The 27,985-nt window shown below is 36.5% G+C and overlaps 1 protein-coding gene and 1 long non-coding RNA gene across 7 annotated transcripts in view; one reads left to right on the top strand and one right to left on the bottom strand.

The window, feature by feature from the left end:
* LOC102694607 (gamma-aminobutyric acid type A receptor subunit beta2) overlaps window positions 1-27,985 on the bottom strand; it is an 88,911-nt gene that overhangs the window by 27,200 nt on the left and 33,726 nt on the right. For all 4 annotated transcript variants that reach the window (XM_069195966.1, XM_069195967.1, XM_069195965.1 and 1 more), the window contains 2 exons: window positions 24,465-24,685; window positions 7,684-7,766 (listed from right to left, as the gene is read on the bottom strand). In XM_069195966.1, coding sequence (XP_069052067.1) covers window positions 7,684-7,766; window positions 24,465-24,685 — 304 coding nt within the window. The remainder of the gene's footprint in view (window positions 1-7,683; window positions 7,767-24,464; window positions 24,686-27,985) is intronic.
* Window positions 7-27,985, top strand: LOC107077648 (uncharacterized). 3 transcript variants are annotated; one of them, XR_011191159.1, is made up of 5 exons: window positions 7-138; window positions 15,389-15,554; window positions 15,868-17,019; window positions 17,272-17,585; window positions 27,674-27,985. It is a non-coding gene; the product is annotated as an uncharacterized lncRNA (long non-coding RNA). The 3 variants fall into 3 exon arrangements; XR_011191160.1 differs by lacking the exon at window positions 27,674-27,985 and adding an exon at window positions 18,014-18,510; XR_001478650.2 differs by lacking the exon at window positions 27,674-27,985 and having other exon boundaries at window positions 17,272-18,510.

The raw sequence follows: 27,985 nt of genomic DNA, 5'->3' as shown, positions 1-27,985 counted from the left end.
TAGCATTGCTGCCTTGCAGTCTGAGGGCCTGGGTTCAATTCCTAGGCAGCGCTCTGCATGGAGTTTGTATGATCTCCCCCCTGTGTTCATGTCTCCTCCGAGTGCTTTGGTTTCTTCCCACAGTCCAAAAGCATACTGGTAAGTTAATTGGCTTCTAGAAAAATTTGCCCTGGTGTGAGTGTGTGCGTGTTTGTGTTTGCCCTGTGATGGACTGGTATCCCGTACTGGGTGTACCCTGCCTTGCACCCGTTGCTTGCTGAGATAGACTCTAGCTTCTCCATGACACTGTATAGCAGTTAGCAAATGGATAGAAAATGAAAATACTGTGTACAAGAATGTTTCACACTGAACTTTCAAAGTCTATGCCAGGCAAAGGACATAAACTTTTCTACTTACAAGTACACTGAAGATCCAGAACCCTATCCAGAACCCAGACAAACCTGGTCTTGGAGGATTGTTGTTTCTGCAGGTTTACAATGCCTTTTTAAGGCACCAAGACCTGAAGAGTTCAGAGCAGCTGCTAATTTGTTGTAATCAAGCATTTAGGTAATTAAAAGTTGAGCTGGACTGAAAATCTGCCTATATATTGGCCCTCCAGCATCAGGAATGGGCACCTCTGCTTCAGAGACAATGAGGATCTGCCTTCATTGAATTCATATGCAGCTGAATCTAACATTGGTGACCTGTGCTCAGGCAGGATTCACTAAAACGAAGAGTCTGAAATCAAATCAAGATAAGAAAGGCAGTAGCATTCTGTCTTACCACCTACTGTACCAATACAGCTGGATACAGTGTAGGTTCATCTTCTCTTACTTTTGAAACCTGTGTTAATTATAAACCCAAGGCAAGAATGATATAATTAAAGCCATGCTTATAAAGAACCTAAGAAATCAAGATAAGAAAGGCAGTAGCATTCTGTCTTACCACCTACTGTACCAATACAGCTGGATACAGTGTAGGTTCATCTTCTCTTACTTTTGAAACCTGTGTTAATTATAAACCCAAGGCAAGAATGATATAATTAAAGCCATGCTTATAAAGAACCTAATATTTAAGCAAGTAAACCTATATGAAACATAATTTAAGTAATTTTGCAATTATGAATATATCATCTATACTTTATATTCAGATTACGCAAAATAGGGCCCATTTTATTTTCATTTCTTTTTTCTTTGACCTATTAAATACTGTTTTCATATTAAATGTGGTATTTATTGGTTAGACTGGACAGCTGTTAAGTGCCAAGTGACACATACAGTACCTGTAAGTCATTGAAGAATGACTTATGAAAAATAGCTGTCTTTACTTCTTGAAGGCAAAAAAGGATTATTATCCTTAATTGTATCAGGGAAAACAACTGAGAACCTTAATGGCACATTTTGTTTCTGATCCTGATGTTGTTACATTTGATTAGCATCTTGGCATTTATACTGTCATGCTAAATTTAACGTTTTACTCATCCCACTGGCTTTTCATGTGCATATAGCACTAAAAAGCTGTCTCAAGAGGTAACTTACTGTACTGTCAGGAAACCAAATGACTCAACAAGGTAAAGGATGGGCATGATATACAGTATAGTACATCCTGATATAGCACACATAAAGCATAATACATAATAAGTAAGAATAATAGTTGGTGTACTTATCCTCCTCTTTAAAAATGAAACAAGGTATTTTGAATGCCTGGAAAGAAATCGTACAAAATAAACACTGGCAAGAGATAGGAATATTTTCATTATAGTATCAATATGCAGTATAAAAAGGAGCAAACTGAATCAGATAAATATTGGTCAACCAGCTTAACATGTCACAGATTGCTATGCATCAGAAACATTTAAAAATACCTACTTTATACTGATCATTGTATAGCTACTGTGCATTCTGATCACCGCCAGTTAGACTGGATCTGGAGTACTGTACACAATTTTAGTCACCACTTTACAAATGGGATAAGCAGGCTTTGAAAACCGTAGAGAAGAGAAAAATACTAATTTCTGTCCTTAATAAGTCATAGCTGAGCAACCAGCCAGTGGTGTAAGTGGTCACCTTCGCAGCCTATCTTACACAATAGCTACAGTAGGTAATGTACTTGTGCCTCCCATTGAGCAGATGGAGCAGCATGGAAATTTGAGAAGTGTTTTCATCTTATCTAATACTCAGTCCATCAACTGGCCACAATCAATTGGAGTCACTACACTGTAAGATGAGGGAAAACAGTTGTGAGATATTTCAGTCTAGAAATCCAAGAGTAGGGATTAAAAAAACAGAGCAGTTAATATTTATTATTATGTATTTCCTATAATTCCTACATAACTACAATTGTTTGGTAGTTAATTTCCATATTCTATCTCTATTGGTCAGACATGTACTGTATATAGCAGAAGGTATTTCATAAATAATACAAATTTAAGTAACTACTGTATATACAGTACAGTACTTATCAAGTTCAATCATTCTCACATGAAGTAAAAATGCTACCTTGGCATTTTAGATACTGGAGAAAATATTCCCATTGTGGGGACACTAGCTGATGGGATCTGTATTAACATATACAGTAAAGTCCCTATACCATTAAACATCACAGAATTGAAAAACCTTTGCATTGGATAATTAGACAGGTAGAACAGAAGGAACCAGCACATGAAATCTGTGCCCCTTCTATCATTCATGACAATTTCAGCCCTTACCGTTGTAGCTGTGGTTGAAGCCTAAAAAATATTTCACTGCGGAAATGTGAAAACTTAAATAAGATGAGACAAATGCACTTTTGTATGGGGGTATATTATTGATATTACTGAAATGCCATATATATATATACCAACCCATAGAATACACTCTATATATACATATAATACCACAATGTATATAATACAGATAACTTACTGTATATATATTTTTTCTTGTGCTTTGATTTAATATACACCTACATTTGCTTAGTAAATGTGATTAGAAAAAAAATGGCATCTAGCTGCCCCAAAATCTGTGTATTCTTTTGTTTTTCCTTCAGCTGCGAACCTGAGTCATTTCAGAAAAAGGTACATGTGAAGTGCCCTCTGGAGACATGTATTTATTCTCCCAGTAAATGATCACTTCTGGGGACAACCATGCTTTATTTACTCAGAAAACCAGTCAAGCACTGAGAAAATAATTTCATATGAGTAGAAAGGAAGCAGTTTTATGCACCAGTAATTTTGAAATAAAACTGTGGTTGTCAGTTTTGTGGTTATAAGCATTAACTGGCCTTTAAATGCACATTTGTAATTATTTACATTGTTGGCAATAAATCATAAAGTCCAGTTGTTGCATATCTCTTTGACTTATTTTATGCCTACTTAATATGTTTTATGCCTCATAAACCATGGCTGCACTTAAATGTTTATCAATTTTTTATTTTGTTTTTGGGACTTATTATGATTTATAAAGTGTTGGTTTATGATGTATTTTGCAATGTTTCTACCCTGTTTGTAATGCGGTGACCCTTTACAAATTACAGAAAGAAAATGTATTGCAATTAATTTTCATAATTACAGAGAAAATATGTGAAATGAAGAAAACAATGTGATTTACACTCCATTTGCTAAATTGACAGACACCTGAGCAGAACCACTTAATTACATTTTGTAGCACTACAGTGCATGTCAACTGAAACCTTTCACATTCCCTAAATTTTTTATGTTTTCAAAGGACAAGCAAAATTATTTTAAAATGAAAAGGCAAAGGTTTTTATTTCTTTTACCTCTGAAGAAAGCATTGGTAATGGCACATGATCACGACTATGATACTTTTGCATTAAAAACAGTCATGTGATCTCCTGAATTCTAGCAATTATACATAATCAAGTCAAATATATACACAAAAATTTTGAGGTCAGCATAAAACTACTTGAAAAGATACCTGTTATTTTTTTCTTCTTAAGTACCAGCTTGGAGGTTCTGCTGTGGCCGTGTAACAGATCTCCCTGGGTGGTAGTCTAATGTGAAGGAAATCTGCTACATTTAACCCCCTTTTTTACCTCACTTATGCGATACCAGGATTGTTGTTTTTAACAGTGTTTTGATGTTTAATCAGTCTGTGACTGCATACCTTCTTAACCTTGTTCTTGTTTAAGTCATGAGCAGTATTGGGTAATACCTCTTTCTGGCCAGTCTTGTTTCTCTAACATCTTTGTTAACTGTTGAGCTGCACAGAAATGACCAAAACTACAACTCTTATTAGCTTCCCTGCTCTCAACAACTATAACTGTCTGTGTCTAGGAGTCCCCAACTTCTAGACACCTCACTCTTAACCTTGGGATTAACTGACCTTCAACTACCAAATGAGTGTCTCACATGAGACATGTCTCACTCAACCGGAGCAGACATGGACAGATATGTCACTATTAGCCATTGTTCTTTTGCTCAGACAGCCCCTCCTTAGAACAGGCATTGTAACATTGTTCAATCTCCTCCAGGACTGTGCCAAAATTTGCCCGTCAGGGTTAAAATGTTACCTTCGAGACCTGGTCTCTCACTGTCACCATGACAATGGAGTCTAAGACCCCATAAACCGACCCTTGGAGTCTTACCCATGAGGCTCTGTATCTTGCTGCCAAACCTGCCAGTGAGAGTGTGACTCTCATTTAGTCGACTTCGACTGTTTCCCTACTGAACCTTTATGCAGGTGGGCAGCTCTCTAATAGTCTTGTGAGTATGCGATCTTAACAAAGTGCCTCACTAGTGCCCTCTGGTACCTTAACCCTTTAACTGACACTCCAGATCCTATAACCTTCTTACAGGGAGTTACATTATCTTAAAAAATATACCTTGAGTACCAAAACAAGACACCTAGGTGAACAAGCTTATCTGAGACTGATAAGCTACTACCATATCAAACCAACACAATGGGTTAAAAGGCTTTCTTTTGCTTGTGCCATTTCTTGTATTCCTATTGCAATGGAGCAGCTATTGTATGTCTCAGAGCTGTGGATATGCAGCTCAGAGACCAGCCAAAGAGCAGAAACATGAACATGAGAGTATGAAGCAGAGAGACAGGCTATGTTCAGGCTTTTCTCTCTATAAGAAGGTCAAAACACGGAAATTAGGTGTCTCATCGGCTAGTCTTGAAGTCCGACAAGGTTTCAGTTAGGTGAGAGAAAATGTTAAATTTTCCTTAGGGCTTTAAAGGGAAAAGGCAGGTGTGTTTATCCTTCCATAGGTTTAAAGACGAAAAAACATGGTTCACTTTCCCCTACTGTTATGGCAAGAAAGGTGAAGCACAGTACAACTCCCCCATACCCTAACATTAGGTTTATGGAAGAATTCAGTGAGGATAAACAGGTTACCGACAAGTCAGTTTGGGAAGACTTTTGTACAAAGGTTGGTCTTGCCTCAGCCCAGGTTATACAGATTTATAGTTCAGGCTATATCAAATAGAGTGCAGGTGCTTTATAATATGGGGCACATTTGTAGGTCCTCTATGCCATTCTACTATATTAAAGGGGGCACACTTATTTTTGCAATTTAAGGGATTATCCCAATTAAAAAATTGCAATGAGCCCTGACAGCCTTTGGGAAACAACAAAATTGCTAAAAGACACAACACAAGTAACTTCAACAGTAATTCTTACACTTTGGTTTGAGGATGCTGCCATTGTCGGTGCTATAACTACATTAATTGAAGACATGGGTTTATTTAGATCTTTGCAAGTGTATCCAGTGCAGCTGTGAAATTTAACAAAAAAACAGGCAAAAACGTCCGCATTAAAATGACAAAAAAAGCTTTTGAAAAACACAGCCACTTCAGCTTCAAATCACAGCTTCATGATGACGTTGGAGACAGAGATAAACAGCAAAAGCCTCATGGGTTTTCTCATTAAAATTTTGCATTAGACAGAAGTTGCAGAAATAAACAACAAATCAGCTATCAAATCAGATAACAATTTCTGTGTTTAAGAAGAAAATGAGTTAACTTTTCATGATCTTTGTTCTTTTACACCATTATTTATAAACATCCTTCTTCACTGAATTGAAGTTGAAGAAAAAAAAAGTAAAATCTCTGTGCATCTAGAATATGTTTCAGTGTTATAATTATTTGTGAAGAAAGAGACCTTCCAATTAATTTTTTATTATGCAAATCGTACAGTCTTGCCAGAGGAAATTGTTCCTGTGAGGGCACTGAGCTTTTTTCTTACAATAGTAGAGTCCTTACTGAAATTTAAAGACAGTATCTGGGGTAGCTAAGTCCTAAAAGGCAACACCTGTACAATTTTGTGTATGAACTGTTAACTATTAACTGGTATTGCTTTATACAGTATGTGGCTATATTTGTAAAGATCATTCAAAATCCCCATAGTATATTAAAGAAACAGAGATCTCTTCATTATGCTTATGACAAGCACAATGCCAATTACAACACAATATGATGGTTTTAATTACTGGAAAGCAGCACCAGATGTCAAAATAATGTAAATTGTGAGACACTTTTTTCAGTTTGCAACAAAGGGAATTGCCTGAGTTTTTTTTTCTCAGCTATCAATGTCCCCTGATTACCATTTCCCCTAGCATGTACATATCCAAACACACTCTTGGTCTGCATTTTAAAATCTATACAGTTGCTCAGAAAAAAACAGGTCTATACCTGCAGTATACGTGAGGAAAGGCAAATAACAACTCAAGATCTTAAGAAATAGTTTGTTCTTTCATTTTTAAATTTTGTGTAGGCCGTGCCGGCATGGCTTATTGTGACATTCAGTATTGGAACAAACAAGGGTTTTTGATTTAGAAATGGCATTCAGTAATTCACCTACAGTACAGTGGGTGCAGTCAAAGCATAACGCTATTTATTGTCTTTGATTCTGCATGTTGCAAATTTAGGGGAGATCCATGATCTATAGCTATTGATTGTTTCCCATTCATAATGTATATAATCAACTCTAAATTTAAATTGTAAACTTTTGAAAGAACTGCTGGAGAAACTGATGCTCTTTGCTTTCTGTAGCAAAGAGAATGCACTCTGTTGCATCTGACCAGAGAACAAACACAGAACAAAATATTTGGACTATAGAAGCACTTTACCAGGATACATATGGCAATGCTGATTTCTTTCAAGAATTACTGGGATACAGTTTGAATTTTCAGATAATAGCAGGGAATTCCTTTGAGGCAAAGAATTTTTATTTGGTTTAGTGCAAAGATAAAGCCACTTTGGTATTTTGATTCCTACTGAAGGTTTTCACAGTAGCTTCAGTCCATTTTAATTCCATTCTATTTGACAAACAACGCAGAAAATTATTTCTTGCTTTACTGCAGAAGGCTACTGCAGCAGCCTGTTCCTTTGAAAAACAAATCTGTTTTCTCCACTCTTACTCAGTTGCTACAAGGCTTTAAGTATGTTGTTCAAGAGATACTATAGATACATTTGTTTTGAATGCCTTCTTGAATAATTGTAGCAAAACTGATAACATGCATTTAGCTTATACAGTATTTTCAAACATCTTCGTTATTAAGGAATGTAAGAGCATGTTAATTTTTTAAAAGCAGATCAGTGTAACTGTAGGTCTTCGACATTTAGCTAAAATTACCAGTTCAGTGTGTGATTCTACATGTTATTTTCTCCATTTTTACAAAAGAAACTTTACTAACATAAGTACTCTAAAATTAAAATACAGCCTTTTTTGTGTTGTAACTGTGTGATTCAGAATACTCACAGCTTTCTATCTCCAACGTACAGTTCTGCTCATCCAAAGGGTACCTTCGGAGATCCATCATGCAGGCTGCTGTTGTAGTTATTCTGAAACAATAGGGAACAATGTATGTACTTAATATATTTTACCTCCAATTACATTATAACATTAATTTTCTTTTTTATAACATTAATCATCCTTAACGAGAATCTGCTGTTCTACGCTGTCATATTTGTTTAATGGAGTTTGTGCAATCATTTGTTTACTGTATTTGAGAAGAATTTTTTTGATTCTTTTCAAATACAGAAGATGTCCTGTATCAAATTGAGTATGAATTCATTGTGCCACTCTTTTTATTTTCTTTTTCATACTAAAAACATGAAGAACAGAGATTCAACAAAAACCCAGAAGAGTGTGAAGATAATGAATAAGAATAATTTTAATGAGCCGTAGGCTATTTTTTCCTAATGAATCCTATTGAATGTGATAGAAGGGCAAAACATAGTACTGTAGAGAGTATTTAGTGTTACTCCTCTAGCTGACGGATTGGCAGCCTAGCTGTGAGGATAAGACTGCCCAAGCCCCCCTCACTATTCTGAAGATTGAGCCAGGGAGCTGCTACAAGGGTGTAGAGGGGGTGGGGGAATGCAATAGGGTTATGCAGGAGTTCTGGGTGAAAGACTTATTTACATAAGCAAGCAGAAGTGTGCAAGATTAGATTTAAGCTTCCTCCTGAACTTCTGTTACAAACTCCATTAAATGTCTTAAGTATTCACCTCGAATCATTTTTTGTGTACTGCATTGCATTTTCTGTGGTGTACTAATTAATTAGATGATATAAAAACTAATTATATAGTACAAAATAAAAAAAAACAGCATTGGAAAATACATTAAATACAAAATGCTTCCAAAATCCAAAGTCTGATAAATAAAAATAACAGCTTTAACAGTTTACTAAGCTTTGCATAATTCTGCATTTGTGGACACAGTGAGTGATTTGGATTAAAAAAATCAAATCAAATCCTTGTCCTCGTTTATTCCTTCTATAAATCACTGTCCCTACACCAGCTACCCAGAGCTCTCACTACTTCAGAATTCAATCAGCATAATGTTACAGGGGGAGGTGAGAAATTAGGGCAAGAAAGCAGAATAAAAATAACACTATCCATGTATTTATAGAAGCCTTACAGTACATCACTGGGTAAGTCTCACGGCTTTGTTTAAAAAAAATGGTCACTTCAGGTTTTGCTAGACCCAGTATGCTTCTTTTATAGGAGGCAGAGAAACATACGCTCAAAAGCATGTTCTAAAAACATGAATTAAAGTATGATTTGACTTCTACCTACTTGGCTTGAGTGCCACCAACCTGGCCAGTGGGCCAAAGGACGGCTACACTAGTTGCAGCAGTGGAATTGGTATTTGAGCAAAGGATGATAGGAAAGTCAGACTTAAAGTTTTAAATGTATACCCTCAAGCAGGAGTCTTTCTCCCAAACTTTAGCTCAATTAAATGTTAGCACCTGCACATTTTAAGCAATTAAACCAATTAAACCGTATCATTTCTGTAAAACAGTCCATGATTTAAAAAAATATTTACCTAAGAGACAATCACAGTTGTTCTAGAAGTGAAACAGTTCAGCTGGGAAGAATTCCTAAATGGTGTGAAATTAAAGTGAAGCATACTGTATGTAACTGTATTTGAACTCCATTTACCGTAAAGTGAGTTATCTCACTTGTGCGTCATCACTAGACTGGTGCAATGCTGTCACTTTTACATTTTGAATATAGTGCTTCTGTAGCATGGGCCAACTTCACACAACCTTGATAAAACCTCATTCTGTGCTGTTCAGAGAGAATCATCAGAAATGGTGAAGCTCGCATAAAGATCACCATTTGCATCGTTACGTATTTAATTAGCATAACCCTTCTTGGACTGTGCTTACTGAGGCACTTCAAAAATTGTGTATGTATGCGTGGGGTGGAGGGTGTTGCTGTTTATATTTTTCTTGAAAGATTGAAACAAAAAGAACAACAGGCAGCAATTTTGTTCCAATATCTTGTTACAGTAACTTGTTTTCCTCCTTAACTAAGAGAGAAGCCTATAATTTTGTCATGTGCAAAAATTACAGCATTCAAAGAAAGTAGAATTAGTTGTCCACTTTTTGAAGTGAGAATAATCACAGTCAAAGAGATTGCACAGATGCTTGCTAATTGAACAAATAAAACACATTAGCTGTAGACCTACAGTACCTTATTCATTCCCCCCAATAACTGAAACTACTGTACTATTCTGTTATGACCAGAATTCTTAATACATAAATAAATTTTTCCTTGATTGACACAACATACAGACAATTTTAAAGGGGCAAGAATGTTTTATGAAGAACAGAAATCTTGTATTTTTTAAATATTCACACCCTAGTCAATACTTTATAGAAGCACCTTTTACAGCAATTTCAAAAGCTTTAAGTCTTCTTTGGTGCATCTGTAGCAGCTTTGCACATCACGATTTGGGGATTTTCTCCCCTTCCTTACAGATTTTCTCCAGTTCTCTTAAGTTAATGACGGTGAGCAATGTTGAACTGCAATTTCTACAGGTCTTTCCACAGATCCTCAATGGGATTGAAGGCTGGACTTTGGCTTGGTCACTCAGGTACATTCACTTTTTTGTTCTGATGCCACTCCATCTATGCCTAGAGTCATTGTTTTGTTGGAACGTGAAGCTTTTGCCTCAGTCTACAGTGACTTTAGTTGAGTGAAGCAGGTTCTCCTCAAGGGTTTGCCTGTTCCCTCTATCTCTATCCAGTGAAAACTGATACAGTATACAGTATGTTTTTATACCCCTTCTCTTATTTATGCTGCCTCACAATACTATCACCAGAGCCGTCTCAGAAGGGGAGGGGGGCACGCCAGCCACCCCCAATCCCGCTTCACACATGCATAAAAATATAAAAACATGTTTAAATAGTTTTAAAACACACAAAACTCTTTTAACTCAAGATGAAATCTAAAGTTACTGGGAGAGAAGATGCTTTATTCAGAACTGGAGGCCTGTTCTGCATTAAATACATCATAGGCCAGCAGTTGCCAGCTAAAAGCTATTGTGGCGTAACTTAACTAGCTTGGAATTTTTTTCCGAAAATACTACAGTGGGTGTGAGTAAAGAAAAAGGTAGCAGAAGAGGCAGGATGCAAATATGGCACTTAAAGGGTCTTTGGAAACGTTTGTGGTAAAAACCAGGAGCGAAGAAGAAACGGACATGGGTGAGGACCTTAGCATCGAGACACCTGAAGGTACCGATAGCATTATCAACAACGGCGATTAGGAGTTCAGTTAGTTTCTGTATGCCTATTTGTGCAGGCCAGTCAGGTAGCTATTTCATCACCTCAATGTTGCTCCCCGCCATCATCACTACACAACAAGAACCCCCCCACCCCTGTGACACCAATCCCGCCCTGGGCCCTGCCTTCCCCTTGAGACAGCCCTGACTAACACAATATTATCACGGTCAAAACAGCTATGTACTGTATGTAAGGGCAGAGTTTTGGTCTAGACGGTAGAGTTTCTGCTCTGATATCCATATCTGAGACATTTTATACTGACAGCTGTAATTTCTTGTGAAGATATGTCAACCAGTTAAACTGGTCATAGATGGACTCTGTTCAGGTTTTAGAGTGATCTCACAAAAAACTTTGATGCACTTGGGCTCAATTTGGGGTTATTTATTAAATCAAGACTTTCGGTGTTTTCCTAATGTAATTCCTAATGCTTTGACATTATTGAGTAATTTGTGTAGATCAGTGACAAAAATTCCATATGACAAAAAAAAAAATCCAGTACAGAATACTTTTCACCAGCAATGTATCTGTCAGAAAGTAAAAAGACAGTTTTCTTCTTTTACTTCAATAAACATGTGACAGAATCCTTCTATTTTCAATAGTGACCTTTTTCATTTAGTATTTCTTTAACAAACTGCAGAATTTAAGTGCAGTCTTTATGCATAATATTCTAATAGGCTCTGGCCCCAGCCCTCCTCCACCACAGGTAGTATGCTTTAAGATTCCTCAATGATGACTCTTGCCTTAAGGTAGAGACAGCTGTTTCTCTATACATAAACAACATAAAACATGAATAACTGAATGTGAAAACTGACACTATTTAATCTGATTTATATGTAAATAATGGGCAGCTTAAATGTGCTGTTGTAAAATACATTTACGGTAAATCATATCTGACCACATTTAAGCAGCATGATGTACATTTAGCCATGCCTTTAGAAATATCTGTCTCTTCATCTCCACTAGTACCACTCTTTAATTTTATTTAGAAGAACCGTGCACAATGTAACCTATTACTTTTGTATTAGTAAAAAATCCCATTAAAGAGAAAACAAATGTCTTCATGTATTTTTAAAAGCCAGATGACAGCAGTAGCAAACTAATATACTCTTTCATTACAAGAGGGATCCCAAACACTTCACAATAATCTCCAAAGAAGTCCACAATATCACACTCGTTTGTATCACACAATGAGTTAATAATTGCTTGAATTTGCATTGCTATTTTTTATCCAAAGGTTTTTTAAAGGGGATGTATGTGCTAAAGGAGTTTTACTGCCAAAACATGTTTTTCCAGACTTTTCAAACTATTTCACTAGTTCATCTGAGGCTCATTGAATCCTCCCATAGGGGACAGTGTACCTTTATTCCAAATGACAATCTCATTGTCTACTGATGCTTAAATTACTCCAGAGTAGGCCCCAGACATAGTGAAGTTTCACAAAGATTTATAGGCTCTACACGAAAAAGTTTTTGGTCTTCACAGACAAGGCATCATGACATAGCTAAGTAAAATCAGCAAACGTCATGTTTTTTTTAAGTTGATTGGATATTTACTTCTATTTAAATGCTGCATTTATTAAACTTTTATTGCATACATTGTATGTAACATAATATGTTTATTGGATATAATAATTATGAAATGGGATCAAATAAAAGATGTGTTCATATAATTTTAAAGCAAGATTTTAAAATGCTTTACTAACAAGACGAAGGCTAAAACTGAACTTAGAAACAAAAGAAAGTACACAATGCAGACAATATTTTTAAACAGATGTTTGCCATGTCCTACATGTGATTGTCATGCTAGAAAAGAGAATATATTATACAAATCTGGCTGCCAGTATGACATCAACAGCTGCCTTCCTCCATCAGATGGGAAGAGCAGATGAGCAGATAATAGTGAGTGTACACTACTGAAACACCCCTGAACAGTATGTATAATTATAATAATAATAATAATAATAATAATAATGATAAAAATAATTACTATTATTATGATGATGAAGTAACCAGATAATTGAAAAAAAAAACAAAGACTACTGGGAGAGTATCTATTTATGCAACAGGGTATTTTACTGCAGAAATCTGATTGAACCCAAACCCAAACCCAAACCCTAACCCTAATTACCTTAATTCAACATTACGTACACCACACTGAGCATCTGAGCAGATAGCGTTTTTAGTTCCAAGTCCTGAAAAGACTTAGGATCTGTAACGATCCTTAACCAATACTCCACACTGCAGCTATGGTTTGTTTAGCTTCTGTCATTATAGTACTGTACTTTACAACCTCAAGATTGAAATCTGGAGATGTGCCTACGGGTACCAAGGAGCTTATGAAGCAGGGAAGCATCTGCTGAAGCCAGATGTTCACCAGATGATCAACAGTTCGCAGAACTCTGCTGGCTCAGAGAGTGTTAGTGACAACCAGGCATCCCACAAAGGACTTGTGACGTTTGTCAGTCATCATTTACAGTACCTTACCTAGTCTTCAGCAGTGTGAGTGTCTGACACCTTTAATGTAACAGAAAGTATAGTTTATTTTCTCCAGTTTGAGCACAGCAAAGTTACGCACATTCGATTAGCACTTGAATTGGGTATTGTCTGTTTTGCAGACAATAAAAAAGCATATCTGACTTTTAGATTTTTGTATACTGGAACTTTCTGTTGAGTTCCAGTGCTTTTAATGGTTTATGGAATTCAATAAATTCCCTAATAACTCTTTACAAAATTGAATCACGTTAGATTCAAAATACATCTGTTTATAATCCGTAATACTGTACAGTATAATATATGTTCGATTTTTAATCCTGTACTTCAGATAAAAAAGAACAAAACATTTCTTGTTTCCCATCCACTTATTTTGATGTTCCCTTAATGAATTTTAAGCCCTTCCCCAAGTCAGTTTTTCTTCAATTCAAATTTCTCTCTTTATAGCCTATTGCCAAAGACAGAGATTCTTGTTTGTGTTATTTTTTCTAGGCATTAAACTAATTAACAGGCCTGTTCCTCCAAATATTTAACCAACATCAAGTTTTAAGAGTTTCCAACCGAGGATTATGGCAGGCCACAGACTATACTGGAAGAACAGGGTGCAAGGTGATATTGAGCGCACATGAGGGCTTTCTCCCTAGATAGGACACTACTTCCATCACATGGACACAGTTCAGACTTCAGTCAAACCTGGACAGCATGTCCCTGGAACAGTGACAGTAAAGTGGAGCGCTCCAAGAAAATCCACATGATCATGGGGAATACGTTCACTCAGACAGACACCAGGGCCCAGAATCAAACCTTGGAGCTGGGAAGCATCTGTCCAAACCATGCCAACATGCTGTTTATGTAGCTTTAAAAACAGAAGTATTGCAAAGACTTTATTTGTGACCATGATAATACCATTGCTGAAGTTGAATGCTTTTTTATTTTAATTCATCGTGCACAACAAACCATTGTTAGAGCTGCCAGTTTTAATGATTGCTGTGCAATTCCTATAACAGCTTATTGCATTTTCAGCTTCTGCAAGAAAAATATGATATGAAGTTATCCAGGCCTTAACCGTGGTAAGCTCTGGGTTCTTGGGTTAAGAATGTTATAACCTGGTGCAGCTAAATTGTTTTCTTTTCCATCAGCGTGTGTAAGTTCCAGACTGTTAAACAATTGCCTTCAGTCCTCTGGATGAGTCAGTAAATTGATTCCTGAGACATTAGTAATAGAAGATGTTTGAAAAAAAAGGAATTTATATTTATAAGAATGAATCATGACTGCACAGAAAAATATAAATGTGAAATTTTAGGAGTGAAAATAAGAGTGATTAAGTGGTGTTAAGTCCTGGACACTTTGATCAAGGCCAACTACCTATAGAAAGGAAGAGCTATACTCATGCTTAAATGAATGTGAACTTGGAACTAGTGTCGTTCCAAGAAAACCCCAGGGTGACAGACCATTACAGAAAATGAATAAACAGCCCTGGAGAAAACAGGCATTTCTTTGACTTCTGCTCTCCACTTTCAACTGCTTCCTCTGCCCAGAGCTGACCTGTTGTCAGTGATTCAACAGGAGAATTACCGTGTCTAATTATAGATTGAAGATATCTACAGTGGTAATATAATCCGATTGAATTAAAGAACTATGTCCTGATGATTTAGCAAGGTGTGCAAATTGCAAATCACTGAAATCTTAGTTAAAGTTTGAGTAGGTTCTGATATAATCAGATTGCCAGTAAAGTCAGAATGAAAAAATGCAGAGTGTTTTTTTTAAATAATATACTGCAGGCAATATAATCTCAGAGGAGAGGAAGTACTTTTAGCCTCAGAAGTCTATTTAGAAGCATGCTCACATTTTATGCTCCGTTTTTCTGTTTGTCACTATTCATTTCGTGATGCTATATCAGCTGCAGGTGATATGACTTTTGACTTCAAAGTGTTTAACGATGGAGCAAATTGCCAACAACTGCACTACCTGACCTTTCCATGTCAATAAGAAGGTGACTGAGGAGTTCAGTGGAAGGCCACTGCGTTGAACACACATTCTTAACGGAAGGAGAAAAAGCTTCATAGGTTTGTAACGCATTCATTTTGCCTTATGTGAACTTCAAAACTGAATCTCTCCTTACATAATCACACTTTATTTCCGAACATTTGTATGCAGAGATTGTTCCTGGCAGTTAATTTCAGGTGTAACTCTGATGCCTTGCTCTGGCTGCTAGACGGACATGCTTAAACTCCTATATTGTTAGCTGCTGAAAAGCACTTACACTTGCTACTGAAGTGTAGCTGAAAATGAAATATTATGAAGTTCATAGTTTTCTTGCAACGTTTTGGTGTGCTCAGCCACAGAACAAAAGGTCACTCAGAACATTTCACCCCACAGTCCCAAAAGGACACAGCCTCCAAAACAGTAGGCTTCAGCGAAGTGAGGCAAAGGTCACAGTCACCCAGGAGGGGAAAGGAGAACTGGGGAAAAAGCTGGAGGAAAGGCTAGTCAGCACTGTCAAAGTGTTCTGCAAATTTCACTCCAGGTTTTATATAAGCACAATCCACTTGATAGTGATTAAAGATTGTAATGATGTCGCATGGTGAAAAATAGCTGCGTCTGACTGAGAGCTCACAAGACAACAGCGAGGTAAGGAACACCACAACAAAAGAGAAAAAAAAGGAATCCAAAAAGAAAAGAAAGACACAAAAATAACCAAACCCTTGGGGCTGCAAAACAGTGGTGGCAAAGAACAAAGAAAGCACTGAATATAATTAAGTTAGTGAAAAACATAGAGGAAAACAAAAACTGGCGTAGGAAACTCACAGTAGCTCAGCTAATGAAAGAGCCATGAGTGAAGGGCATAGGAGGAATTTAAAGAAAAATGGAACTAATATTAAATAATTAAATTGGCTGCCCGCTGTAAAAGTCTTCCCAAGCGTGTTCTAACTTGTGTTCCAAGTGTTGTGCTGTCCCGCGTGTGTGTACAGGACCAATCATCTGCGCTTGATCAGGCATCACAGAGCCCCCTTCCCAACAGATGATCTCCGGGTGACAGACTGGACTTCATAGGATGGTGAATATGAAAGGCATTAATCATGCTGGGGGGGCAGAGATCTTGGGTTGGAATCTGTGTTCTCTCCTCAGCTCCACGTTCACTCCAGTGGACCAGATACTGGAGGCTATTCTGGACCCTTCATGAATCTAGGAAGCGTTGGGGTCTCAATTCCTCAGAATACATGAGGAGTTGCTGGAGATCAACACTGGTTTGAGGAGGGAAATATGGAATGTGGGAGATATATGACTCCCTAGGGCTGCAAAAAGGTCCAACTTGTAGGAACCCATGCTAACCCTTTCCAGTACTTTGAAGAGACCGATGTATCAAGGAGCTAGTTTCTGTTCTAAGGCAGAGGTGCTTAGTAGTCTTCCATACTGGCACTGGGAAGGAGACATACTGGTGGACATGTTCTAAAGGATATTTCCAGCAAATTCGGCACATGGGAAATGGGTGGCCCAGTCATTCCAGAAGGAGGAGACGTGACACCACAGGTAAGTTTCCAGGTCTTAATTCACATTTTCAGTGTTCAAACTGTTCATTCCGAACAGTTTATTACAGAAAGCTTAGCAGAACCTGGAAATAAATTGGTGAATCAGGAAACCTGTGGAGTCTAAATACCTCTTGGGTAAAAATGTCTACCATTTGAGGAGCCGAGGGGAGTCTGGGAAGCACAACGAATGGGCTATCTTAGAAAAGGGATCAACAATGGCTAAAATGACAGAATTTCCCCGTGATTGGCATAGGCTGATAATGAAGTCGATGGCTATAGCCTGCCATGGTCTCTCTGGAATCGGAAGAGGTTGGAAGTGACCTGCCGGAGCCTGAAAAGAAAACTTTGCATGCCTGCATTGAAAGCAGGTGGCAACAAAGTTCTCCATGTCCTTACTGAGAGGAGGCCACCAAAAGAACCTCTGAAGGAGTTCTGCGGTCTGAAGGATTTCAGGGTGTCCAGTCATGTGAGACGAATGGGTCCATTTAAGAACCTCGGGTCACGCTGAGGTGGGAGCATCCAGCTGAATAGCACCAAGGATACAGTCTGGAGGATTAATGGTAGCAGGTAGGTTAGGTTCCTTGTGAGGCTCCAATATTCTTGTCAGAGAACTCAGTCTTCCCATTCATACTGCCAGGTCGATAAGAATTGTTAAACTCAAATCTGAAAAAGAAGAGAGACCAATGTGCCTGACAAGGTTTTTGGCTGTTCTCTGATATTGAAGGTGTTTGTGAAAATCCCATGAAGGGGTGTGAGGCTCCTTCCAGGATATGTCTCCACTCTTCAAAAGCCATCTTCACTGCCAGTAGTTCCCTTTCCCCCACATCGTAATAAGGTTTATGGGAGAAGAAGGCACATGGATACAGTTTAGGAGGATTGGGACAAAACCGCTCCTAGTCCCACCTCGAATGCATCAACCTCAAATTCAAAAATCAAGGATCGATCTAAAAGCTGTAGAATGGGTGCTGAAACGAACCTCTTAATCCAATTCACAGTCACAGTTGGAGCTGGAGCCTATCCGAGCAAGCAACAGGAGCAAGGTGGGATACCCCCTGGAAGGGTTGTCAGTCTATCACAGGGCAAACACAGATAAAGACATACTCACACCACGGCAAGTTATTCCATAAGCCAAATAATCTACTTGGATATCTTGGACTGTGGGGAAAAAAAAACTAAAAACCCAACAAACTTATTGAAAACATGTACTATAAACTCTGCTGCAAGGGAGCAATACTATTCACTGTGCCATCATGGTGTTCTAATTGCTCAAATCGATGACTTATTTCATCTTTTGACTTGCTATGTGCTTGTCTACTCATGCATGAAAAGTACCACCATTTAAAATGTTGAATGGTCTATCTGTAGATGTTATGTACAGTACAGTCCTTCAAATCAAGGATTTATTTTATGCTGAGCATCAGAGTAAGCTGATATTAAAATTACTTTGATATTGTCTTATTTTCAGCCTTTATTTTTTACACTAGAAAATAAACAGAAAACACCAGTATATCAATGAATTATCATAAACATATGTGTGCTTTATGAAATTGAATACAACATATACATATTTATTACATTGGGCTAGACACACAATTTGACATATACTAAATGAAAGAAATAATGAAAAACGATATACTGTACATACAAAAATACAAGTAGCTACAGCATGTTATACTCTACGAAAAAATAAGATTATTGATATACATTTCTTGAGATATTCATTTTAAATTCAGTGAGATTTTAAAGCCTGTTGTCACTTTTTATATCTTGGTTTACTACTCCAGCTAATGCTAAACTAGAGAGCACAATGTTGAGAGTCTGGAATATTGCCAGGTTAGGGTTAGAAAAACTATGAAAGTTCATCAGAAAAGGTCATCAAGAGTTTCAGTTGCATTGCTCTTGGAAGTAATGATAGTGTGATTTCAGTTTAAAGCTTATGTGATAACTTTTACATTTGTGTGATACAGGCTTCTGCTTTTGGCAAAACAAACTTTATCACCTAACGCAGCCTACACCACCATATCAAGGAAAAACTAAAATAACACTTACACTACATAATTATTCCCTTTCAGATTGAACACGAAAAACGAGGGATTATAAAGTAACTAGTGAAAGGTAATTATAATTTCTCACTTTCACAATCACGTGGAACACTTTTCAGAACAAAATATTTTTCAAGACTCAGATAATTCAAGTCAGTTTCAACTATGATTTAAAACAGTTACTGGAATCACCAGTTAAAAAAGATGCCCAAATACAGTACATCTCCTTAATGTTTTTATCAGCATCATAAATTAGCCTGGGTTAACAGAAGTACATACTGTATATATGCAGTTGGAACTGCAGGATCAACAACATAACTCAAATAACTAATAATGAATAATACAGTGAAACCATAATTACTAGTAAATACACATGAAAAGATAAAGTTTAAAGAGGGAAGAAAAATGTCGAGAAAGAGAAATGTTGATGGTCTCAGAGACTCTAATGGATTTGGGCAGTGACTTCCACAAATTGCATCCAAACAGACTCTTTCACCCTGTATGGAGCCTGATCTTTGGCAGAGTAAGAAGGTCTGAATCAGCACATCTCAGATTAAAAGCTGGACACTGCTCATGCAATAAGTGCTTAAGATAACCTGGAGCTAGACTGTTCAGTGCTTTACACATGAGCAGGAGACCCTTAACTTCTGCTTCAAATTTCATGGGGAGTCAGTAGAACATGCAGAGCAAGGAGGTACAGTGTACAGTATGTACTGTACAGTAAGACAAAATATCTTACATAAAATCTTGTCCAAGTTTAACTTAAAAAGTTGCAATGGCATCATCATAATAAAAAAGACAGGTTTCTTTTAGCTAAAGTTTGCTTTCTGTTAGATTTCTGTTGCTTGTTACACAAATAATTGAAGAACTTTGGCACAGATACTAACAGGTCACAAATGACACGGATTACAATATTAATGCTGTTTGACAATAACAGTAATTCCCTACACATCAAAACTTTGCCTTAGAACATTTTTCTTCTTCTTCTAGTTATTCAGAAAAAGGATCTTTTTTCACTAAACACAAAATTATTTAGATCATTCTTTACATTATTAACCACATTTTGGCTTGCGTCTGACTGTTTTAGTGTAAAAGGAATCTAATTAGATTTCTGTGATTCAGCATGTCAGCCAGGTTGTGCACTAACTGACAGATGGGCTCCCTGTTGTAAACTTCTCTGTCTCTGCATCACCATAAGTCTTGCAGCTTGCTCAGCAGATGCACCATGCAAAAAGAATATAGATTACTGACATTAACAAAGGAGGCAATCATTAAGTTTGATCTACTTTCACAAGATGTAGAGGTACTGTACTCTCTCTTCTGCACCCTCTTTACCCCAAATTCATGTACAAGTATACACTCATCTTGAGCACCCATGATAGTACAGTCAGTCCTCCAGATAAAGGCATACTGTCTAGCTGAGTTTCACAGTTGAGTCTATATAGAATTAGCATCTACAAATCTCCTGTCAAAAGGACTGCCAGACAGGCTGGCAGTATCTACATTAATGCATCCCATCTCTTCCTATGCAACTCTATAAAGAAAACAAAGGTGATTTATTTACACCATATACAGTGCCTTGCGAAAGTATTCGGCCCCCTTGAACTTTTCAACCTTTTGCCACATTTCAGGCTTCAAACATAAAGATATAATTTTTTTATTTTATGTGAAGAATCACCAACAAGTGGGACACAATTGTGAAGTGGAACGAAATCTATTGGATTTTTGAAACTTTTTTAACTAATAAAAAAATGAAAAGTGGGGCGTGCAAAATTATTCGGCCCCTTTACTTTCAGTGCAGCAAACTCACTCCAGAAGTTCAGCGAGGATCTCTGAATGATCCAATGTTGTCCTAAATGACTGATGGTGATAAATAGAATCCACCTGTGTGTAATCAAGTCTCTGTATAAATGCACCTGCTCTGTGATAGTCTCAAGGTTCTGTTGAAAGCGCAGAGAGCATCATGAAGACCAAGGAACACACCAGGCAGGTCCGTAATACTGTTGTGGAGAAGTTTAAAGCCGGATTTGGATACAAAAAGATTTCCCAAGCTTCAAACATCCCAAGGAGCACTGTGCAAGCGATCATCTTGAAATGGAAGGAGTATCAGACCACTGCAAATCTACCAAGACCTGGCCGTCCCTCTAAACTTTCAGCTCAGACAAGGAGAAGACTGATCAGAGATGCAGCCAAGAGGCCCATGATCACTCTGGATGAACTGCAGAGAACTACAGCTGAGGTGGGAGAGTCTGTCCATAGGACAACAATCAGTCTTACACTGCACAAATCTGGCCTTTATGGAAGAGTGGCAAGAAGAAAGCCATTTCTCAAAGATATCCATAAAAAGTCTCGTCTAAAGTTTGCCACAAGCCACCTGGGAGACACCCCAAACATGTGGAAGAAGGTGCTCTGGTCAGATGAAACCAAAATCGAACTTTTTGGCCACAATGCAAAACGATATGTTTGGCGTAAAAGCATCACAGCTCATCACCCTCAACACACCATCCCCACTGTCAAACATGGTGGTGGCAGCATCATGGTTTGGGCCTGCTTTTCTTCAGCAGGGACAGGGAAGATGGTTAAAATTGAGGGGAAGATGGATGCAGCCAAATACAGGACCATTCTGGATGAAAACCTGTTGGAGTCTGCAAAAGACCTGAAACTGGGACGGAGATTTATCTTCCAACAAGACAATGATCCCAAACATACAGCAAAATCTACAAAGGAATGGTTCACAAATAAACGTATCCAGGTGTTTGAATGGCCAAGTCAAAGTCCAGACCTGAATCCAATCGAGAATCTGTGGAAAGAGCTGAAAACTGCTGTTCACAAACGCTCTCCATCCAACCTCACTGAGCTCGAGCTGTTTTGCAAGGAAGAATGGGCAAGAATTTCAGTCTCTCGATGTGCAAAACTGATAGAGACATACCCCAAGCGACTTGCAGCTGTAATCGCAGCAAAAGGTGGCTCTACAAAGTATTAACGCAAGGGGGCCGAATAATTTTGCACGCCCCACTTTTCATTTTTTTATTAGTTAAAAAAGTTTCAAAAATCCAATAGATTTCGTTCCACTTCACAATTGTGTCCCACTTGTTGGTGATTCTTCACATAAAATAAAAAATGTATATCTTTATGTTTGAAGCCTGAAATGTGGCAAAAGGTTGAAACGTTCAAGGGGGCCGAATACTTTCGCAAGGCACTGTAAGTAAAGATTACAGAGATGTTAAATGAACAATTCCACTTTTACCACATATTTCTCTAGGCACTATTTATATGATGGCTGTACAATGATGTCCAGAAGCAAAGCAGATTAGACGAATAGAGTACTTCAGTTTCTTTTTAAAGTGACTATAATTATCTCATCCCCAGCACTAGATAACGATGACAACTTGAAATTATCTTAGTGGGTTACGAATGCATTGCATTAACATGGTCTTACCTCCATTATTATTCTAAATTTAATAGTCCAGTACAGATGACTCAATTTCTATCAATAATACATGACTCAGGTCCTCAGGGTGGCTTATTTTAATTTCATCAGTGCCTCAATTAATTCAAACTAAGTATATTTAACTAATTAATCTCCCAGTTTTAACCAATCTTCTGGTATCTAGGGCTGCTGACTGATTCCAGAAGTCTAAACTACTACTATATTTCTAATCAGTTGAAAAGGTAATAAAATACAAGTCCTTGCAGCAGCAGAATCTAGACAGGTGGAGTAAATACGGCATAAATCTGTATGAATACTGTATGAGGTTTAAGTGAATATAATGTGTTGAAATACTACAGAGGCCTTTGATGATGACTATAACAATGGTTATTTCAATGTGTGCATTTATGAATTCATGATTTATGAATGTTTATGATCCAATTCTTACTACACTGATGGAAATATTAAGACATGTTAATATATTTAATATCATAAACTGAATAATATTGCACTGATGTTTTAAGAAAATAAACTTTATACAAGTTGTTAGAATGCTATTCTTGTAATAGAATTATATACTACCTTAGAAGAATGATTTAAAAAATGTGTACGTTTCCCAAAAACAAAGTTGGTCCAAGCTGCTTTAATGTCACCTTTTGTGGGTATTTCAACACTTTTATGAACATTAAAGTGACACCTGACACCTGACACCGGCATTGACACCTGAAGAAGGCTTCACAGCCGAAATGTTGTGTTTTCTCTCTTCTCTTTTCAGCATGGAATAAACCTATTACTAGTTCCTTTGCAGATTACGCATGCTGAAGCAGCTACCCACCTGAATTACTTTTATGAGAATGATTCCATTTTCCTAAATATAACAGAATCAAAAAGTAATTGTTGCATTTAGGACAGAGAAACATACAATCTTAGAATGCTACATGACATTTGTAATGATAAAGCCTTATTTGAAATGTTAGCTGAGGTATCCGTCTCTTTACCTTTCTAATAAAACATACATAGCTGTAGCTAAATTGCCAGAGTATTACTTATTCTCTGTTGTCAGTTAAACCAATGAGAAGTATTAAGGTTATTATAAAGCCAGATACGCTTATAACAGTAAGCTCTCTGGTCCTGGTAACAGTATGATTTCTGTGTTTTTATATATTTTTAGAATTTATGAAGCATTGTATGAAACAATAGGCTAATTATTTTTTGCTGTAGTGGAATAAAACATAAGCATTCTAATATACAATTACACTAAGTGAACTTGTCTTAACAAGAAAAAAAAGAAAATCCCAGGATATAGCGTGTTTGAAAGTTCCACAAAACACAAATATTTCTACTATCTCTACTGAAATCATTCTGAGTGTACGAAAGCATCAGATCAGTCTGTTTGGACAGAGAAAACATTGGCTGAGAGATAAAAGGAGACAAAAGAATAATCTGTGAAACAATATCACAAAGAATACATGGTACAGTGCTACTGATTTTTATTTGCGTTATAGTAGGCTGTCAAGCAAAATAAAGACAAACACAGTTTAAATAAATAAACTGGGGTCTCCAGAAAGGAGCCTTGTGGAACACCTCAAAAAGATCAGTCAATATTAAGATGCTTCTCTGAGATACAGTTGATTGATTTCTGCTTCCTAAGATCCATTAACTAATAGTAACTTATAGTACCAAGGCACCACTATGGACGCATCACAATAGAGTTGTATTATTATCTGTTTGAAATAAACACTCAAGAAGTTCTTTCCACATTCTGAACAGTGATTTTATATATGCTCAATTCATAACTTTTTACATCCTATAGTAATACACAAATGTACATTCACAAAGACTGTGATAGGAATATTGTTGGCTTAATGCGTACATAGCTCTTTATTACTTTTAAAAAATAATAATATACATTTATCAATCAACATATACGTTTTTTATATGAAAAAGAGAACTACTAAGTAAAGATTACTTTACCTTAAGCCATACAACACTGTTCCATCTGGATGCAGACGTATCATTCGGTTTTTAACTGTAACACCATGAACAAATGACTTTTTGTCATTTAGGAAATAGGTGTCAGGGACCCAGAGCTGATCTGCTACCCTGTTGTCCAGTGTGAGATTTAGAGGAATCTCAGAATACGACAGCCGTTTATCTCTCCACGCTTGCTGGAAATACATTGTCAATGTATAGTCCTGGAAAAAAAAAAGATAAAAATAAAAAGCAAGTTAATAAATGTTTTGGATTTTCAACAGTACAAAATACTATTCATACTCACGTTCCCCAGGATTTTGTAGAGCTTTTCAAACCTGCTTTGGTTTTAAATGATCCAACTTCAAAGCCATGAGATCACTTCAGGTAAAGAGTTGCTGAGTCCTTGAAAGCATGTATTGTGTAACTAATCATTTGGGATGTTACCATCTCTATATACAGTATAATAACTTATTGTGTTTTAGACAACTCAGCACTGAATCTGAGTGCATAAAAGGCCAGGAATCGCATTATATACTTATTTAAAACCAGGTTATAAATAGCCTTCAAGGACTCTAAAGTGAGAGACTGCACAAGAGCAAAGAGACCACTAAAAACAGATGCGCTATGAATATTAATAACCCCATTCACACTGGAACTATATTTGAGTATGAATGGCTTGTTTTATTTGAAAAATATATTTTTTTGCCACTAAAACCCTTGGTTACATATGGCTTTAGATATGATACATAAAAATGTCTTTCTTTACACTGACTTTTAGATAAACTGTATGCATATCAAAGTGTTATCGGACTGCATGATTGTGTATCAGGTATGTATGACATTTATTTTTCTATACAACAAATGATTCAGAAATGTAAATGTGTCCTATTTTCATCTCTTATGGCAAAAAAAGAAATCTGTTATTTTATATGTACTTCACATAACCATGAAGTGAACCATGCATGAATTACTTTGTCAGATGTTCTGATTGCATGGTTGCATGATATAATGATAGAGTACAGCTTTACAGTACATCTTTTTTAAGTAAAAAGGGCAACTGTCTCAGTAGTTATAGGAAATAACTGGAACAAATAAACTTACTGAAGAGAGTACAATTGAACAACACAGCTGTTATAATAATGTAACATGCTACATATCAGTCTGATCTATTTTCCTGAAACCTCTACCTTTTATTTGTGAGGCAAGTCAGAAATAAATTACTCAATTAGTAAAGCATGTAGAAGCAGCACCCCATGAGTCAGTGGCATGGATATACCCCTAATGTAACTAATAGCCACTGTTTATGTACCTGAATAAAGATGTGCTGTCACACAAAACCTTAACATGTCTTAATTATTTACAAACAAATATTACCAATGAAGTGCTTGTTGAAAGTAATGGTTGACGCACAAATTGTAGTTCTGGGCCCTGTGCTAGAAATCATTTTTCTATGTGGTGGTACATACAGTACAGTTAAGGAATTACATCTTGCATTTAAAGTGTGTGCTGCAACAATGAAATGTATTATGCTGGAACATATTAGGATGTATATTTCAAAATTTAATTCGGTAAACAATACACAAAGCTTTCTTAATGGGAGCATCCGCTTAGTAATCCAAAATCCATTTATAAAAAAATACTAGTAAAACAAAAATGCATTTGAGGAAAAGCCTTGATGTAAAATATTTAGGAGGCAAAGTATTTATCAAACCCAAATGACCACACAAAGAAAAAAAGCTTAAAGTATAATCACTAAGCCATGAAAAATCAAATTTGACAGATTACTGGTAGTCACACACATGACTTTTCAGTACATTTATCATTTCTGCTGTTATGAGTATCAGAACATCAAAACAAAACAAAAAAAAACAGATTAACTATAGGGATTAAACCATTTCAGTGTCTAAATACAGTGTACGTGTTTGATTTTTGATGTGTTTACAGATATAGACTTTAGAGTAGACTATATTAATATCTGCCAGCTTCTTCAACTCCTGGGAAATCTTTGATTGAAGTTGGTTCACATCATCCTTAATATGTACAGTACATAGAGCTTAAATTTTTCAGTGTTCAGTTTTTCTCACAACACATATAAATATGTCAGCAGCACTGTTTCTCATATCAAATAACTATTTCCATGACAACCACTGCAGCAAAACCATGCTGGTATCCTGTTTAAAAGCTGAATCTAATTGATCATTCAATGAATGAATTAAATCATTTCATAGCACTTAATTAATATGGCATTTTAACTTTTGAGCAAATGTTTAAATTTTTATATCAAGGAAATGAAGTTGATTAGATTACACTATTCATTATTGTTAGATTCATAACAATAAGCCATCAAACAAATTAGTATGTTTGCTTTTTTTCCATAATGGGATCATTAAAAACAGGTGGTAAATTTCAAACTAAATACAGTGTTAGCAGCATTAATTGTAGTTATGCCTGTTTTTAATTGACTACAGTACTCTGTTGTAGATGACAATATTACAATATTGTAAAATATTACAATATTTTCTTAATATACAGTATGACTATTTAAAATGTTTCTTTAATTTCCGTTTTGCTTGTTTATTTGGAATATCAAATCATGTCTGAATTTCTTTTTATACTTAGTGACATTGACAAAAGATTAATAACTGCAGCAACACCAAGCAAAAAACAAAACAAAACAGATCACAGCAAACATCAGACATTTCACCTTATTCACCAGGTGAAACCCTGATATGTATACCCCCAAGTCAGAACTGTATGTTTGAGAGGAAAAATATTGCAACTACATACTGTTTTCTACCAATTTCCAGCAGAAAATGTGATAATGAAGAAGTACAGTATGTCATAAAGGTGTCAAGTATAACGCCAATACTTCTTGTGTTTGAAATACAATTTGTAATAAGGCAAAAAAATATGATCGTAAGTCAAAATAATATATTGTTCACATTTTTAATTGGGTGAAATCTTGCTTTGTAAGTAAATGACAAACACAGTTCTTAACCTGAAGGTGCTGTCAATAAACTAATTTTAAAGTGTTAAATATCTGACTTCTGTCCATAACCATGTAATTGATCATCAGAAGGAATGACTTACTATTAAGTTATTTTCACTGTATTGATATTTTCTTCATTTATTACTGTTTATATGGACATTATACATTAATTATTATCCCTATTCTGAAATATAAGCAATATCTTTCTGCTTCCTCACAGGTTAGTTTCTGCTTGACTGAATTGAGGAGGTCCTCACTGTTAACAGTTAATGAGTGGGCACAAAAGCCAGTTGCACTCCATTAACCACTACAAGTAATGAATGGCAGGGGAACACCAGGCACAGAAGATGAAGGCATGTCTCTTCATTTGAAGAGCTACAGGAAGAGGGATGTAAATTCTATTTTAAACAGGTCATCTGCACCTAAACGAGGATGGGTACTCTTTTAAACTTGTTGTATTAGCCCTAAAACTTTCCAACTGGGAGATGAGCACAAACATACGGGAGTACAATCCATATTAAACATCATTATT

Source organism: Lepisosteus oculatus, chromosome 11, assembly GCF_040954835.1.
Source record: "Lepisosteus oculatus isolate fLepOcu1 chromosome 11, fLepOcu1.hap2, whole genome shotgun sequence".
In the NCBI taxonomy this organism is placed as follows: Eukaryota; Metazoa; Chordata; class Actinopteri; order Semionotiformes; family Lepisosteidae; genus Lepisosteus; species Lepisosteus oculatus.
Note: the sequence above shows the minus strand (reverse complement) of the source record. Positions and strands in the feature narration are given on the sequence as shown.